Raw genomic sequence first — 19,072 nt, forward strand, 5'->3', positions numbered from 1 at the left:
ACGTTGGGTATCATTAACACAGCAAGGCTTCGTAGAGTGACACTTCACAATCCAGAGCTAGTTCTTTAATGGCATGCCATGTTTTTCTTTTTAACAAATGTTAGTGGACTTTCTATTATGAGCGACATGTTAATGTGTGGGTCTTAGAGTATACTGTACATAGCATCAGAAAGGAAGAGCTAATTTGGTGCACCGAGTGTTGATTGCCACTAGATGGCGAGCTCTTTATTCTCTACTAAGTTTTTCTCATGCTTGTAAATATTATTATTATTATTATTATTATTATTGTTATTATTATACCTTGAATCATTGACTGAGGTGATTTTCTTATCACGTCTTATTGTTTGAGGTCTCATTTAATTCTGCTTTAATGAAATTATAGAATTATTAGCATCATCAAATTTACATAAGCTGGAAAAATCTGTATATTTTCTGTATGTACGGGTATTTACTGTACAGACATTACAGTCTCTTGTCTGTAAACAAAATGTATAGTGTTATTATGTATGTCTGTACTGATTCTGATTCTGATTCTGATTTATACCCATCACCAGTGTTTTATATTTACATGATATTACTTATCATTTGTAATACCTTTATATTCACATTGATTTAGTTTACCTGCCTGTTTTAACCGTTATAATTCTAGTTCCCTTTTCTTAATGTATGCTTTTAATCTTCTTAACATCCCTTGATTCAGTAAATATTCCCTTTTTTATTCAAACACAGATTCACAAGCCTCACCTTTGGACAAGAACAGTTTGTGATTATCTCAATCCATTATGCAATGAAATAGAAAGAGTGGGTTGAAAAGTTAATCATCTGTGTGTTTTGAAATTCGAAAAGTTATTATGTGATGTACAGGTTATGAGACGGGGTGATGTCACACACAGAACACAGACTGATGACATGTTTATTCTAAGAGTGGAAACTCAAAGCAGACAATAATATAAAATAAGGCAAAAAAAAAACATTTTGAGGAACTGTTCTAGGTTTCGATTTCTGAAACATTTCAGAAAGTATGATGTGAAACCTTTTTCGCTTTGCGTATCAGTAATGTCACAGTTTGTCTCACCTTTACTCATCCAGTGTTTGTTCTAGTTAAACAAACAGACTGTCTGTGTTTTCACTTTACAGAATGTCACTCAGGCCTGTCAGTGTTAATGAACCCACTTCGGAAACAGGATGGCAACTAAAGTCCTGTACCTTAGGAAAGCAATGTTGTGAGCACTGGATCAATACTAGTTTTAAAACATTCACTTATTCACTGGATATCTTATTCTAATATCCAGTCATTTTTTTTTGTTTGTTTTTTGCTTTAGACATATCACATATAATGTAATGCCACTATAATGTGACGTCACTAAAATACCATAATGCCACGTCTATGAAGCCATTATACAACCCACTATCTATATCTCTTACCCTGTGTAGGGTCGTGGGAGTCTGGAGCATTCCACAGGAAACTGGCCTTTTTCAAAATAATGACTTTCCAAAGCATGAAATTGTTACAAATGTATATTGTTTATGTTTATTCTAATCTCTTGCATGTTTCAAGTCGCTTTCATGTTTTATATATACAGTATGCAATACTTTCCTTTAAAGTTTGAGATTTAGAGTCAGAGAGAGTGCAGTCTCCAACAACAATTTGTCTTTTGATGTCACGTCCATAACTTGTGTAAATCAACACCATAGGACATTTTTAGGATTATTTGTCAGCTTTGTCCACAATATGGTTGAAAAAAACAACAACAGCGACTCATTAATTCATCACTATTCTTTTGTGAGCCATGAATTATATTCATAATAATGCTGAAAGTAACTGAAACTAATTAATATATATAGCATATATATATATCTGATCATTTTGATTCATACACATTTATCACATTTCATACAAATAACCATCATTTTCTGACAATGGATAAAAGCTTTATACAAAACAAAACATTGAATTGAATTGAATATTTCAATTGAAATGAACATACACAGTGGACTATCTTCACATCATTCTAAATAAACATAACGATAAACTCATGAGTGGAAGCCTTGAATAACAGCAAACCAGCTTTATTACTGGCTGTAAAAGTAAGATTACAGAGAAGATTACACAGTGTGAAGTGTTTGTATCTTGCACTAAAAGGGTTTTGTCTATTTTTTTCTTTCTACCTGTATTTTAAAACATGTGGTTGAACATGAACAGAACACATCAAGCTGTGACTGTTTTCTCTATCTGATGCTAGAAGATGTTATAAATAATCATCATCACATGTATACTGTACTCACAAGCTTAAAGGTGTGTGTGTGTGTGTGTGTGTGTGTGTGTGTGTGTGTGTGTGTGTGTGTGTGTGTGTGTGTGTGTGTGTGTGTGTGTGTGTGTGTGTAGGTGTGTGTGTGTGTGTGTATGTGTGTGTGTGTGTGTGTGTGTGTGTGTGTGTGTGTGTGAGGGGCCTCTGTATGATCATCTGTAAAGCTGAGAGAGCAAAGTGCAGTAAGATTACACCATCCAGATGTACAAAACATTACAACAGCAAGATGAAGCATAAGCAAATAGTTTACCATTGTTTTGATTTTTTTTTTTAATTATTATCATTCTAAATACCAAGAACTGACATCTATGCCTGTTAAGACTTTAAATTTTTATATCATGTACAGTTAGTTTTTGAGAGAAATTTAAGTGAATTATAAGTCGTTTTTTGTGATGGAGTTCATTCTTATTATGATATTTCTACAATATTTAGCTTATAGATTTTAAAATGGAAAAAATTAATTTTATTACCTTAAAAAGAGGATTACAGGAACACACACTGCACATTGTGAAATATTAAACATGCACACACTCTTTTTCTATGGTTGAAATTATGTGAAGGTTTTGCAGAATATCTAAAAAAGGAATAATGGAATTATATTTAATATAATAATAATAATAATAATAATAATAATAATAATAATAATAATAATTATTATTATTATTATTATTATTATTATTATTATTATTGAGGGGGTCTGTTTTGTTTTTAGTGTAATTTCTACTTTATTTTTTTTCAGTGGCGTAGTGGTTAGCACTGTGGCCTCGCACTTCCAGGGTCTGGGTTCGATGCCCAGTATGAGTCTGTGTACATGGAATTTGCATGTTTTCCCCGTGATTGGGTGTTTCCAAATTGCCTGTAGTGTGTAAATGAGTGTGTGTATGCGCCCTATGATAGATTGGCACCCCGTCCAGGGTGTACCCCACCTGGTCCCCTGAGTCCCCTGGGATAGGCTCCCAGCCACCCCTCGACCCTGTACAGTATTTGGTTTATGATAATATTCAAAAAGATCATTTGCCAATTTCTCTGTCATAAAAAGCCCAAAACAAATAATTTATATTCACGTCACTTCTTAATTTGCCACTAATGGTCTTATAATTAGAATAATGGAGATTTAATAGAATATTGAATTTTCACTCATAGTTTGAACAGCTCAGAGGATAATTTATCATTTAGACAGCATATGATAATTAAAGTTAATGTCTTCCAGCTGCGGGAGTTTTAAACGGATGTTAGGAAAGTCTTTTCACCTCTGTGGAATATTTAACATCATAATTCATTACTTATTACTGGGAAGAAGAAAAAAAACCCACTCTACATCCCAAGGTCAAGTTGGATCTAATGTGACAAATCAGTAGAACCTTTTACGGTTGAATATTGACCAGCTTAGTTAAACTGTACAGAATTTGTGATTTATTCTGATAAGATAATGTTGATATGTCACTTGTGTGTCAGGTCATGATCATGGTCATATAGAGTGTATGTACACAACATGGTTGTGTAATAGCTTTTCTGAAAGTGTGATTAATCCATTTTATGTAACAACACTTCCAAGCTCTACAGGACATTCGAGATACACACCAACCCAACCTGTTTTTATGATTGCATATCTAACCCTACGTCAGATTGCATCACATTATCATTTACAAAAACACAAAGGTTAAAGAGGCCAGCGTTGTGTGCACATGCTTCGGTTTCTACTTTTGTTTGTGTTCCAGGTTTGTTTAGGTACGTCTGGGAAGGTGGACTGGACCTGAGATCAAAGTGGGAGGCAGTCAGCTGATGGAAGGGATGGATAGGCGGATAAGTAAAACAGATGCTACACCTCCTTCCACAGCCAATCAGCATCATTGTGAGGGGTTGAGGAGCAACGCTATATCAGCTCCTGGCTTCGGAAAAATAACTCATATATTTTTTTTCAAAATTCCACTGATTATAGCGTTCCAAGTGTTTCTGGAATTAAGAGACATTTCCACAAAGCGATTCATAGACAAGCATTCATCCAATATCCAGTAAGGCATATATTTATCAATGTTTTTGACTAACTGAGGTGATTTCTTGAAATGTAAATGAACATCTTTTTTCTTTCAGGGGAAGTTAAATGGCAGTCATGGCTCCGATTTTGCACAGTGGATACATCGAGTAAGAAATTGCTTTCTTTGCTCCTATTCATGTTAAATTTTGGGGGGACGGGACCAGGTTTGGTTTAGGTATATTACACTGTCTGAGCTTTAAAAAACTTAGAAATTCATGTTTTTAATTATATCACCAAAATGTTCAATCAAAACATTTCTATCACAAATATATATTATTGGTCAGAATATCTTTAATATAGATACACTTATCTTATAACTTACACTATGAGATTATTATGAATCAGTTTTTATTTGGTGCTATTTTTTAGATGGTTTAACTCTTTTTAGACTTTGAAATGTTGTTTTCTAATGAAATATTTAAAAATACAATATGTTAAAATGTTTTTATTGTAATCTTGTAATAAAAGAAGCATTCAAGACAAAGTGGGACTCTCTTGTGTGTCCAAAACCTACTGACATTGAAAGCATCAGTACCTGATCCCACACATGTTTGGGCCATTAAAGGTGTTCCTGGGAGTCCAGCCTTTCAGATATAAAGCAGGCAGTCTGATCATGATTAGATGTAGTAAAGAAGTACAGAACACCCTTTGTATTACCCTTTGTGGTGATATTGTACGATTTGAGGATTTACAGTACATCCAGGTTTTTCTTCCCCTTCACAGACAGAAGCAGTATGTTAAAAACCCTCATCTGGACAACATGGAGGAGGACATCCTCTACCACTTTAACCTGGGCACCAAGACCCACAACCTGCCTGCCATGTTCGGAGACATCAAGGTGTGTAAATATGAAAGGATAAACAACAAAGAGCTGAAAGGAGAGGAGAGTGGAGCTCTTTGGTCAACACTGAACTATGAGCTTCCAGAACGTTTTCATTATCAAGCATTACCATAGTACTCCAAAACTCCTTGTGTTCATGATAGTTGCAGTCAAAAAGACAAAAAAAACATGTACTTTTTGATGCCATATTTAAATTAGTTTTACACTATGATACCAGTGTCCCTTTTTTTTCTTTTCTCCTACATTTCTCTTGATGCCACCTGGTCAGAAAATGAATGTCTGCTTTTTCTTTATGGTGTGTAGTTTGTGTGTGTGGGAGGCAGTGCCAACAGAATGAGATCTTTTGCTCAGTTCATCCATCAGCAGCTGGAGCTCCCGGGCGATGCTGATGATATCAGAGATATCTGCGAAGGAACTGATCGCTACTCCATGTACAAAGTGGGACCTGTGCTTTCAATCAGTGTAAGTTTATTTTCAAAAATGCAAGAAGAAGTAGTAAAGCAGGTTTGATATGCATTGTTGCTAACACAGGTTTAAGAAGTTAGTTTTTAAGGCTCTTAATTTAAGATCAGCATCAGAAAGGAACTTTGTTTTGAAAACGCTCTTCAAAGAAAAGAAGTAAGGAACTTAACAACAGTTTTGATTCATGTGGATCAGTGAAAAGTAGAGTTGCTACCCAAAAAGTCAATTATTTTACAACTTCCTCCTTTGTCACACCAATTTTCCTATTACAATATTTTAATTGCTTAATCACAACATATCATCTTTTTTCATATATCTATTTTCGTTTGTCTTATTTCTGCTCAGCATGGTATGGGAGTGCCGTCCATTTCCATAATGTTGCATGAACTGATCAAGCTCCTGTACCACGCCCACTGCAGTGATGTCATGCTGTTTCGCATCGGCACCTCAGGAGGCATCGGTAGATATAAGCTCTAATGTTTATTTTCCTTTGAAAAAAACAAAAACTTATTAACAGTTGATAGGATCCAGCTTTTAGATGTATATTATCATGTGCCTTATTAATGATATTCATACTAACCATTTAAACCTGTATTTAACATAACATTGCAATGTTTTATGAGTAAGAAAATCTGTATGTAAAGATTAGAAGCAGTTTTTTCTTTTTTTTTTTTACTGTAACTTCTTGCCATTTTGAGTGTGTGTATCCATGTGTGTATGTGTTAAGGTCTTGCTCCAGGCACGGTTGTGATCACCGATAAAGCAGTGGACTCTTTCTTCAGGCCGCAGTTTGAGCAGGTGGTTCTGGGTAAGGTGATCACCAGGAGCACTGAGCTGGATAAAGACATGGCAGAAGAGCTCCTGCAGTGTTCCACTGAGCTGCACAACTTCCCCGCCATCATCGGCAACACCATGTGCACACACGACTTCTATGAAGGTAAACAAACCTGGACTGCATGAATGTCTCAGTGTTTCAGTCTCAATCTGATTGAACGATATAAAAAGTGACATACCAATAATATAACTGTATCGAGATAATGGAGAGCGATGTAGATGCTTTTATTTGTGTGTACCCATTCTTTGCCTTTAAAACTAACCCAGTCAGCTCTGATGTCACTTTTTGTCCTACTTTAGGCCAGGGCAGACTAGACGGTGCTCTGTGCTCGTTCTCCACCGAGGAGAAGCTGGAGTATCTGAGAAAGGCGCATGAGGCTGGCATCAGGAACATTGAAATGGAGTCCACTGTCTTTGCTGCCATGTGTGGTGTCTGCAACATTAAAGGTACTCTAAGAACTTTTCCACTCATCAATCTTTCTAATCATTCATGAGGTAACCAAATGGCAAACCATTCAAACCTTAATTAAAGTCATTATTTCTAACAATTACTGTCTTGTTGGATGTTTCTACAAACGGTTACACGTTTCTAGATTCGATATATCAAACTATAAAACAATTGTAATATCATGTTTTAGTAACCTATAAATGCACTCAGAATTACTTATTAGAACTATTTATTAATTCAGTGGCTCTACTGTGAATGAGTCACTCATGACATTTCGGCAAACTGAGCCTCTGGGAAGCCTTTAATCACGGCATTTCAGGGCAATTGAGGTATTCAAATAACAGCCACATGCTCAGCACACTGGCCCCAAATATAAGAAAAACTCCTCTTAGGTCTTTAACAGATTACTCCTTTATAAGTCACAGCACGCAGCTTTGAATAGATCTGCTTTAAATTACAGCTAGACCCACATTCTTTTTAATAATCGAGCTCTCAGGATGTTCACAGTGTATTAATCAGATGTGTTTGTGCAGCGGCAGTGATCTGTGTGACTCTGTTGAACCGGTTGGAGGGGGATCAGATCTCCACGCCCCATGATGTGCTGCTGGAGTACCAGCAGAGACCTCAGTACCTGGTGGCTCATTTCATCAAGAAACACTTGGCACTCATCTGAACACTTACTGTACATGTTGATGTGTCTGATCTCTTAATTTCGTGGTTTAAAAGGTATTGCAGCATTTTCCGACCCAAATCTCTTTCTCCTTTAAAGCATATGTTTGATTATCAGGGACATTCATTTCCACAGATATTAAGAAACAGAGATGGACAAAGAGACAGACGAATAGAGAGGCAGCTAAATAAATAAACAAAATAAACAGACAAAAACAAATATATAATAAATAAAAAATAAATATTTTTAGTTAAACCTACCCTAGTTTCTGCATAACAGGAAAAAAACCTACAAATATCTGTATATAATGTGTATAAGAAGCATTTTTCAGTGTGGTGTTTGGACTGCTGCACAAACGTGTACATAAGTTGTAGATATATTAAACACTTTATTTGTATTGTTACTTACTGTAACACAGTAGTTGACTTTGACCTTTAATGCTTTTGAATTTCATAATATGTTTTTCCCGTGGTGTTTAAATGTCTTTTGAAAAGTGCACAATCAAATGTATGAAATAAATTATTTCTTACTGTTTTTTTTTTTTTTTATAATAAACTCACTATTGAAAATAAGTATTTGTGCTTCATTGGAATTGAAAAGACTGACACTGAAATACAAACATAATATTTTACTGTCTCATTACAGATACAAGATCCTTACCTTAATGCACTCACATGTTTCACCAAATTACTGTACATTATCTAATAGATTTTTTCCATTTAGAGTAATACCATCGCAAAATATCTAAAGTAGGAAATTTCAAATCTATATTTAATGGCCAATCTTTTTGGTAGAGTAAATTCGAAGTCACTATATCATATGGAAAAATGTATCAAACATAACCTGAGTGAGCCATCTCTCCCAATTGGTTGAGGTATGCTGTGCTGAAAAATCCACTACATGATGCAATGTCTTTCAATACAATGCCTTTTCAATTGCTTTATATCAAACCACAAGAAATAATGGGTCCCGCCCGACAAAAAGTTAGCATTTATTTAAGTGAAAATTTTATACAATATCTCAACCATTTGGAAGAGGGTCCATTGGCAGTTTTTGTTGTATAAAGGCAATATCACACTTGGCCTGTGAATTCATCATCATCACATCACATCCGGGCTAATGTTTAGTATGACAGCACTCCCTTTTGTGTGATATTGCTTAGATATAAAGCATTTATTTATAAAAACATTCTGTTATTTGTTTTTGTTCTGTTTCCATTATTACCCCAATGAATTTTAAAAATGCAATTTTTTTCATAAACAGAGTATATTTTTTGTAAAGCATTTCATTTTCACAGCATGCTTACTATGCTAGTATGCTTACTATGGTGCCACGGTGATGTAGTAGTTAACAGTGTGGCCTCGCACCTCCAGGGCCAAGGGTTCGATTCCCAGCTTGGGTCTGTGTGTGTGTGAAGTTTGCATGTTCTCCCCGTGCTTGGTGGGTTTCTTCTGAGCACACAGGTTTCCTCCCACAGTCCAAAGACATGCAGATTAGGTTAACTGGCGTATAAGTTGCGCATAGTGTGTGTGTGACGTGAGATGGATTGGTACCCTGCATTGTGCCCAAAGTCTCCTGGGATAGGCTCCAGTCCCCAGAACCCTGGACAGGATAAGCAGTATAGAATATGAATGAATGAAGTCTCTCTCTTTTTTTAAAGGTGTTTCCACGTGAAGGTAATCATGTCACTCTGCAGTGTGCTGTTGTGGAGAAGAATTTCTTTTCATTCCTCTTAGTGTTTTTGTCCATGTTAGATGAAACATCAACAGTGTATGAATCAGTGTATGGTTAGGATTTGAAGACAGTGGATTTCATGTCTCGTCGTGGTGGTTTTGGAGGTGGGATTTCTGAAAGCAGCGCTCGTGCATAGTGTGTGTGATGAAGACCTGCTGTCCTGAGTGCCTGCTCTATACGCACCCTCGGGTCAGCCACAATCTGTAACACATGAACACACAGAAATAAGACACTACTTACTCTTGAAAGTGTTGTCAAGGTAATCAATAAGGACACTTTTAATGTACATTAAGCTTATTAACATCTTATAAAAATTAATTCATTCATTCATTTCTATTATATAATAATATACTGCTTATCCTGTACAGGGTCACAGGGGCCGGGAGCCCGTCCCAAGAGACTTTGGGCACAAGGCGGGGTACACCCTGGACAGAGTGGCAATTTATTTCAGGGTATATAAAAATTTTTAAGGTTTAAATATTGCATTGGACAGCTCGTTACCCAATCCCAGTCATTTTAAATCTCCTTAGTTGTTTTCTTTGCTTGATGCAGGCTATTAATTTGGCCCCTTTCTGATCCCTAGTTTAGTTTCTTTCATATAAACAGTTCCAACTATATTTAATCATGCTCCATGTGCTTTAATGAATTGTCTAGACAAAGTGTTCATAAATTCCCATGAATAGAATTCACTTTACTACTTTATATTAAGGAACAATATGTTATTGTGGAGAAAATGGCCTGTTACATCAAAGAGCAAAAAGAACACTGGGTCCTCAAGTGGAACAGCCTAAATCACATACAATTAACTTTAATTAACAAAAATACACCTATATCAAAGTATTTTAAAACTGCTGATTATTTAGATAAATCCAAAACAATAAAATCAAATAACCAAACAAAGTGAGGTTATTAAAGTTCAAATTAATTTTGTAGTGTACTGATAGAAAATCCAGTAGTTCACGATTTGCCCCGTATTGCATTCTAACCTTTGTTTTTAATCTGTTTATTCTATACGTATTATAATCTCTTTAAAATGATTATGTTCCATCATTCCAAGACTAAGATTTAAGATCAGGATTGCACTCCAAAATGTGTAAATTAAGTGATAATCTGTGCCATATCCCGACCCAAACATGATGACCTGAACCCTAAACTGGTAAAGAAAAATAAATGCTCTTTGAACCTGACTTTAAATAAGTCACTTATCTCTATAAATGAGCTTGATTTTGAGAGCATGGTCCTGAAATGTCCTCATTATGTAACATTGGAAGAGCTGAGCTATTTTATCACAGAGCATTATCGCCGAGAAACGCTGAATCATTGTTTGGCCTTGGCACATTGCTCTGTGTGGATATTCCCGTACAAAGTCATCATGTAACTATATACAAACGGTGTGGAAAGTCTGGAGTGTCCAGAATATAGGCAGGTTCAATTTGTTTATGTTAATTTATGGGTAAATTATTATTATTATTATTATACCTATAATCTAGATACCTCTGTAGTCCATATAGGGATCGTGGAGGCCAGTGGTGACCATTGTATTTATTCCCATTTTGTACAACCGTGGTAGGACCTCCGGTCAGCAGTCACACTATGAGCAATTTGAGAATGCCAATTAGCCTAATCTGCATGTCTTTGGACTGTGGGAGGAAACCAGAGAACCCAGAGGAAACTCACAAAGCACGGGGAGAACATGCAAACTTCATGCACACAGTCTCGACACGGGACTCAAAACCCACGACCTGGAGGGACAAGGCGACAGTGCTAAGCACTAAACCACCATGCCGTCATTATAATTAGCATTAGTATTACTATTTTTGTTGTTGTTGTTGATAATAAAGTATAACACTGGTGCAACCTATTCAAAGCCCTTTGACACACCAAAAGCTAAATATGAGGGGAGTTCATGTCAATGCGAGACACGTGACTGTGCAGAACAACAGAACTCAGTTGTTACATTTGGATCTCATCTTCAGACCCATTTATTCAGAAGTGTATATCCCACCTGATGTAAGGCTGCACTTGAATCCCCATGTGATTTTAAACAAGTTAGGTGATGGCACTGCCTATTGTTTTATTTAATATTGTTTTAATGTTATTTAATACTCAATGTTAATAATGTATCTCTTGATGAATTGGACGGCGACCTTCGGTGACTAGAAAGGCACCAATATACTGTAAATGAAATGCATTATTCTGTATTTAATGCATTTATATAATAATGCCCATTCTGACACAACCTTCCCATTTTATCTGGGCTTGGGATCGGCACTGCATCCAGTGGCTGAGGTTTGGACATTGGGTGGAATTGAACCCGGGTCTTCCGCATGGTTGAAGCGAAACCTACCACTCAGTCACCAGTTATGAGAACAAGTTAGTAAAACCTCCCTTTATTTCCCTATATAATCCCCTGCTACACTAATGCACTTATCCCAGAGTTTCTTCAGTGCTTGAATACCATCAAGTTAGGAAGTTTTCTCAGTACGTTAAAGCCATGATTAGACTGTCTGCTTCATGTCTGAAATGCTGGATTACCAGAAACTATTTTAAGAGCCCAAACATGTGGAAATGGCTTGGAGAGAGGTCATGAAAGTACGGAGGATTTGGCAATAACTCCCAGCTGAGTTCTTGTAACGTCTGTAGTGTTTGTGAATCATTGTGTGTACAATTCCCACAGACTAGATGCGATAAGTTATCGGTCGGTTTTCGAGGATCAGGTGTTCCACTCGCTGAATGTTCACGAGAACAGCTGCAGAGGGCTCTGAGCCATCTTGGCCATGATTGTCATCCATGGACGTACTGTATGGACTTCGCAAATTTTAAATATTTGCACGTTCAAAGGTTTTACTACAACTAAGAGTTTCATACCCGTACTGCACTTGAATGTCAATCGTGGGCCAGGAGTAGCTCAGTGGTTAAGGCATTGGACTACGGTTCGGAAGATCCCAGGTTCAAACCCCACAACCACCAAGTTGCCACTGTTGGGCCCTTGAGCAAGGCCCTTAACCCTCAACTGCTCAGATGTGTAATGAGATTTAAAAAAATGTAAGTCGCTCTGGATAAGAGCATCTGCCAAATGTAAATGTTTATATGCCTTCATTCACAAAAACAATTCTCATTACTCTCTTAGTCCCAGTTTGACTTGAACACGTCTTATATTTTGAACGGAACTCTTCTAATCATTCATCCATTGTTTAGGCATTTTCGGTCATGAGCACAGTGTAGAAAGAACAGGAAGTGCAAAATGCAAAAATAGATACAAGACAGCATTTAGAGTTCAAAACAACTTCCTGACTGCATGACAGTGTGTATATGTGAACCCCAATGTTCAATTTAACACAGCCTCCACGTAAACAAGGCCCCGGCACCGGCTTTCTGGAGATTCTGACACGCAAACCTCTCGCTACCTCTAATTTGTTCTCTGGACTCAGGCGTATACTCCTACACACTTCTATACACATATGTGTGGTACCTGTGTGTCTGTATAGGTGTGTAAGGGATAGAGGGGTCTCTGCAGCACGAAGTCTTGTTGGTCAGGGTGTAGACGCGTTCTCCACGCTTCAGTCTGTCCCATCATCCTCTCTGGGTCTGCCTCTGCCACAATGGCAACCTGCAAAAAAAAAAATATATATACTTACGTGAACCTATCTACACTAATTTTATACAAAATTGCAGTGTGTGCTGTTTCATAGTCTACCACATGGGGGCAGTATTGCTACAAAATCTTTCAAGCACTTTTCAGTCCTCATGTGTGGACATGTAAGGTACTAAATAGAAAAAAGGAAAAAGTGTGTGTGTGTGTGTGTGTGTGTGTGTGTGTGTGTGTGTACCTGATTGCGTAATGTCTGTAGTCTCTCCTCTCTTGCCTCTTCCTCTCTCTGTTTGAGTCTCTCTTTAGTTTGTTGCTCCTGCTGTCGATGCTGGAGCAACTTCTCTCTGAACTCAACTCTACGCACACACACACATACACACACTTTCATGGTATAAACACAGTTAAAAAGGGAAAAGAAATATGCTTAAAAGCATATTTAACTCACACTGATTTAACTCACACATATTACAGGTCTCTCTCCCTCATCTCTCTCTCTCCCTTTCTCTCTCTCCCTCCATGCTGACCAGTTTTGTCTTTCTCATTCCCTTGCCATGACTCATTCTATTGACCCCTGACTGTCTCGGGTCTCAGCTCAGCAGAGGTAAGGATCAGATTGGTTTTATCACTTCTAACTACAATCATTCGAGTCAAAATAAGGTTTTTGTAAACATGCAATTTATATTAATATTAATTATAGTGCCATTGATGGTCTACATTCTTTTAGATACTTTATTTTTTAGCATAAAGAACATAACAAGAAAGCCACATTCACTTACTCACTCACCGTATAAACCACATTATCTTGCGTACAGGGTCTTTTGGGCCTGGAGCCTATCCCAGAAAACAAGGCAGAGTACACCCTGGACAAGGTGCCAATCCATCACAGGGCAGACATACACACACTCATTATATGGGAACAACAGTTAGCCTAATCTGCATGACTGTGGACTGTGGGAGAAAACCGAAATACTCGGAGGAAACCCACGAAGCACGGGGAGAACATGCAAACTCCATGCACACAGACACGAGGCAGGAATCGAACCCGGACCCTTGAGGTGCAAGGTGATAGTGCTAAACACTACGCCACCGTGCTACCTAAAGTCATTGCTTACAGATAATACACATCTGCCCAATCAAAACAGTCACCATTTCAAAAGGGATAAAATTACTAGATTTTGACTAGATTTGAAATTACAAAAATTGATTTTAGAATCCCTTTACACATTATTAAAAACTGGAAGGATAATGCTAAACTGTTAACTTCATATGAGAAAAAATCATTTATATCCCTTAAACGTTTGGTGAAATCGCATCATTAAAAAAATCAACAGCAGAAATCACAGATATGTTGAATAGTAAAAGTAAGAGCCCTTCCATCCAAAGATTGGACTTTGAAGCACTTTACAAGCTTCTGTAGGCAGTGCTATAGTTGTTTAGGGTTGCTACAGTTGATCAGGTCTAGGCTCAGCAATGATGTTTCTCAAGCTAATTAAACGACTAAGAAGATTGCTGAAATCACTGGAACTGGGTTTGACACCTGAAGCCTATCCCAGGAGTCTTTGGGCATGAGGCAGTGAACACTCTGGATTGGGTGCCACTCCATTAAAGGGGACACACATACAGTACACACACTTATACACTCATTCACACACTACAAGCAATTTGGAATCGCTAATCTGCATGTATTTGGACTGTGGAAAAAAAAACCGAGCACAGGGAGAACATGCACCCGCCATGCACACAGACACAAGGCGGGAATCGAACTCGGACCCTGGAGGTGCAACGCAATAGTGATAACCACTAAGCCACCTAACATAAAGGGAAATTTTTGTCTGACTCATTCAAATCCGTTTAAACATGTTCAAAACGATCCAGGACTATAATCTGTGTAAACGTCTTGGTGTCAAAGAATCTTTCAAATTCGTACTGAAAAACTTACGTCCATTTTGCTACAGTATGACATGAATGGATCCATGATGAAATTGTGATATTTATAACTGTAACATTTTTAGCTCACACCAAGCTAGTGCAGTGTTAGACCTCTTCTGGCAGACTAAATGTTATCACTGCATTTATTAAATCTTCACACTCTGACAGCCATGGCTAGGTCAGAAAGTCTTCTGAGTAAGAAATAACACACAACACACCATACGGTTATACAAAAAAAGAGCAACGTTTGGGAGGTGAGATGAGGCATGTCACTGAGTGACAGAGTGCTTTTACCACCCCAAAATGGATTGCTTCATATAACCATGCGGTTTGCTGTATGATATTTTGCTTATTGCGTAGTGATTTGCCAATGATTACACTGTTAGTTTATTAATGAATAGCATATTGTGCATGTGGACGGTTCATAATTAAGATTTATTGGTATGGACGGTTCCAGAGACAAGATAGTTCTTGTTATCACATGCATTACAGATGCAGATGTTTTCCCACCAGCATCCCTTTCTGTCTCACTTTCTAAAAAAAACAAAAAAACATTCATTTTATTATAAAACTAGAAAGTATGAACTACTCCGTCATGAATGTTAACCAAGACTTCTTGATTCCAGTTGTAGTTTTGAATCCTGTGTTAACTGTTTGGGAATGATTCTACACATGTCTGGAAATCTATTGAAAAGATGAATGCCATTCTTCCAAACAATAATGTGTGATGGTCATCTGGTTTTAACATCATGGTTATGATTCTCATGCAGTGTGAGCACAGTCTACTCGAGACCTCTTACCCTTCTTTATCCGTCCTACCTTTCTTTATCTCTCCTCGCCTGCTCCTCCATGTCTCTCCTGAGCTGTGCCAGGCTCATCTCCTCCCTGCGCCTCCACTCCGCCCGCCTCCTGCACTGCTTCTCGTGAAACTCTCGCACCTGGAACACACACGGAGCTCAACCATGTATTTAAACTCACGCACCACTTTCGCTCAAACTCATTTCCAAACTTTTTAATCCAGCAGCTAAACTAATTACCTATGGAGCGTCTAATTAAACAAACCCGCCTGGGGGAAAAGGAGGCAAAGACACTCTGTGCCGCTTTTATCGATTGTTGGAGATGGAAGACAATGGGGTTTGTATGAGAGGAAAGCACACGGGTACAGTAAGGGAGGCTCAAAAATCTGAATGCATAGGCATCGTCCCTTATAGCAAATGTGATAGTTTTGGCTTCATAATAAAAAAAAAAAAACTGAATGAATCTTTTCGGATGTTTAACCCTCTTCTATTCCGTGTATACTCAAAGTCCAAGGCCAACAATTTGAGCATTTGCTGCAATACATTAGTTACTATAGATTCAGATGTATGTGCCACCATGTGTGTGTGTGTGTGTGTGTGTGTGTGTGTGTGTGTGCAATCAATTTTAGACCAAATGACATCATCAGTCAGCATCAGGCCTGGAGGAAGTGACTTCATTAAGCAGAAAGGCAAAACAGAAAGTGAGGTCACAACACCCGAGTCTACAACACAAATTCAGCACACACACACACACAATGCAACACATTAATCAAGTTAATGAGGCCAGGAGTGGCTTAGAGCTTTCCTCCCACAATCAATCGCTCAATAGTAAAACGATATTGATAATGAGCGAAGAGTTTGTTCCGCTCCTGCAAACACGAGACATATTTAATCAATAGTCACAACTAAGCTGGAAGATATTTCTTCTTATACCAGTCATAACCTCCGAACAGAAATACTCCGCTGATGTCTATTCAGACTCCAATTCAGTACATCTGTAGTGTTTCTTATAAGCAGTCACAACGATTTCCGCACAGTAAAGAAATGAAAAAAAAATTCATTTACTCAAAACTCACATATAGTAGAAGTCTAAGGGCGGTAGGTGACTTCGTTCATCCTAAATTCTTTTGAATAATGAATATCATTAAGGAAATCTGTAAAATGAATTCTTTCTGAGAAGAGAAGGATAGCAGCCGAGTTGTATAAATCCTAACCGGCTGTGAAATGTAAAAATGATTTTCATTACCGTCTCTGAAAAACTTACACAGAGAAATGTTTTGCAGGGCAGTGTCTCCTGCATCTTCTCCTTTACTGATAAAGTGTAATAACTGCAATTTCAAATTTGGGGTTTTTTACCACTTGAAACATTTATTCACTGAATTATTCTACCGCTATTAGACTTTCATTACACATGACTCTGGAGTAAACAGGATTCCTGTCTTTTATTACAACAGAGAAACAAATCAATATTATTGTCTGAGGTAATTACACGGACGCAGCCAAGGCACTAGCACGGGAGAAGTACATGCTATATTAGTTTATTGCATTTTAGTTTGAAATACAATAATATTAATAGTAGTAGTAGCAGTAGTAGTAGAGGTATTGGTCCTAGTACCGTACTAGGCAGTTGTGGTGGTAGTAGTACGAGGGGGTATCAAAAACTAACCCACAAATCCGATCACTTTTGCTAAACGTTCTCCTTCAAAAACCTGGCAGTAGAATTTACTATTGACAACCCGGCCCCTGGGAACGATCTCTTAATGCACAATGAGACAAACGTCGACAAAGACAATGAGCATGCATTTGGTCGAGGTCCAGATCACACATGAGGGTTGCCTGGACTGTACCGTATGACACGCAGACAATGGCAGCAATGTTGTGGATTGTTCTTCGATGAGCATCATGTACAAGTTGACGAACATTTTCGGGGGTTGAGCTCGTTGAAGGTCTTCCTGATCTCTAGTCATCTCCCAGTAATGTTGCAGCATCATTGTAAACTTCGCCCTGTTTCATGTGGAATTTGAAGGTCACTCTTTGTTCTAACTTATAACAAATAATGCAGCAGATGTGCTAATGCACATGGTCAGAACAGCACCAGTCGCACAGCTGTACTCAGCACCACGTCTTTTGGCGCAGCGACTTATGAAGGTCAGTGCTCCCTGTGACTGTACATGCAGCCTATAGAACTACAGTAGTCTCTAAATGTTTTAATACCCCCCATAAAATTTTTTTTTTTAAAAACATTCCCAACCGTGTTTGACTGATGGTAGTAACCTAGTTACCAGTAAAAGCACTTTTGTAATCTGTGTAAGTGTAAATGTAGTTAGTACTTTGTAGTACTGGTTATAGTAAGTAGCTAGTAGTGGTCATAGTAGCAAATCCTGGACAGCAGTGGTTGTGGTAGTGTTAGTAGTCAAAGTAGGTTGTAGCTGTAATAGTAGTATAAGTAAAAGTATCTAGGACTGTGCAATAGTGTCTGTATTAGTACTGGTGGTAGTAGAGATTAGTAGGGGTAGGTATAAGTGGGAGCATTAATAGTAGTGGTAGTAGCATTGAAGAAATATGAGTAGTTGAAGAAATAGTATATACTTTATAAATTATACCAAGGCAATTATTGTATTTAATTATTTCATGCAAATAGTTAAACTGAGTTTGCTGGTGGCTAGAAAAAAAACACAATTTACCAATTCAAGCGCATACACCTTTACCTTAACCGTTTATTTACACAATAAATATCACACTAATTTTAAAAGAGTTGGCAATGGCTGTTGCCATGGAGCTCCAAACACTGTTCTGATCTGCAAATCGTAATAAAATCAGGCACGTAGGAGATCAAACATACCGACGATCACTATAGATTTCAGTAATGAATGCCTCTACTCTCCCAGTGAGGAGCTCAGATGGGTAAGTACGGGTGAAATAGTGTGTCGCTTGAACAGTAGATTACAAGGGCTTTCAGTTGGTCTCCACGTCAGTATGTGATAGATAACGTAAGCCGACTGCAGCGCGATTGTATCGCTTAATTTAACAATCAGTTACAAATATTTTGGAGTCTACAAAATGTACCATGTGTTGATATAATGGAAAAGTTATGTCTAAACTTATTTACCTCAAAAAAAGGATCCTCTTATCTCCTCTTAAGGATGTCCAGTTGGAGTTAAGGACATGGACACTTTGTCCAATTGAAACGTTACTTATTCTACTACTTTACGCAGAGAGGATTTTTTATTTATAATTATTTAAAATGCTTTACAATGGCAACATTAGCATAATGCCATAGTGGAATATGCAGATTAATTGGACCCATTCGTTTTTAAACCTTGGCAAACACATAAATCGTTTTACAGATGTGAAAAAGATGAGATTAGATGAGATGTTAAAATTGAACTCTCAGAGAGCTATACAAGCCATGTTACAACAT

General features: G+C 37.6%; 2 protein-coding genes across 2 annotated transcripts in view; one reads left to right on the plus strand and one right to left on the minus strand.

Moving 5' to 3' along the window:
* Positions 1 to 4,196: 4,196 nt before the first annotated feature.
* upp2 (uridine phosphorylase 2) lies at positions 4,197 to 8,121 on the plus strand. The gene is made up of 8 exons (XM_053496159.1): positions 4,197 to 4,321; positions 4,401 to 4,451; positions 5,068 to 5,182; positions 5,489 to 5,647; positions 5,993 to 6,107; positions 6,375 to 6,584; positions 6,782 to 6,928; positions 7,463 to 8,121. Exons 2-8 carry the CDS (start codon positions 4,411 to 4,413, stop codon positions 7,600 to 7,602), a joined length of 927 nt encoding a protein of 308 aa, XP_053352134.1. The 5' UTR covers positions 4,197 to 4,321; positions 4,401 to 4,410; the 3' UTR covers positions 7,603 to 8,121.
* A 221-nt stretch (positions 8,122 to 8,342) lies between these two features.
* LOC128524546 (coiled-coil domain-containing protein 148-like) overlaps positions 8,343 to 19,072 on the minus strand; it is an 86,603-nt gene continuing 75,873 nt past the window's right edge. The window contains exons 12-15 of the mRNA XM_053497156.1: positions 15,674 to 15,792; positions 13,164 to 13,281; positions 12,806 to 12,943; positions 8,343 to 9,534 (exon numbers count right to left, since the gene is read on the minus strand). Of these exons, the coding sequence (XP_053353131.1) occupies positions 9,388 to 9,534; positions 12,806 to 12,943; positions 13,164 to 13,281; positions 15,674 to 15,792 (522 nt within the window). The 3' untranslated portion in view covers positions 8,343 to 9,387. The remainder of the gene's footprint in view (positions 9,535 to 12,805; positions 12,944 to 13,163; positions 13,282 to 15,673; positions 15,793 to 19,072) is intronic.

This window comes from Clarias gariepinus, chromosome 5, assembly GCF_024256425.1.
Source record: "Clarias gariepinus isolate MV-2021 ecotype Netherlands chromosome 5, CGAR_prim_01v2, whole genome shotgun sequence".
NCBI classification, from domain to species: domain Eukaryota; kingdom Metazoa; phylum Chordata; class Actinopteri; order Siluriformes; family Clariidae; genus Clarias; species Clarias gariepinus.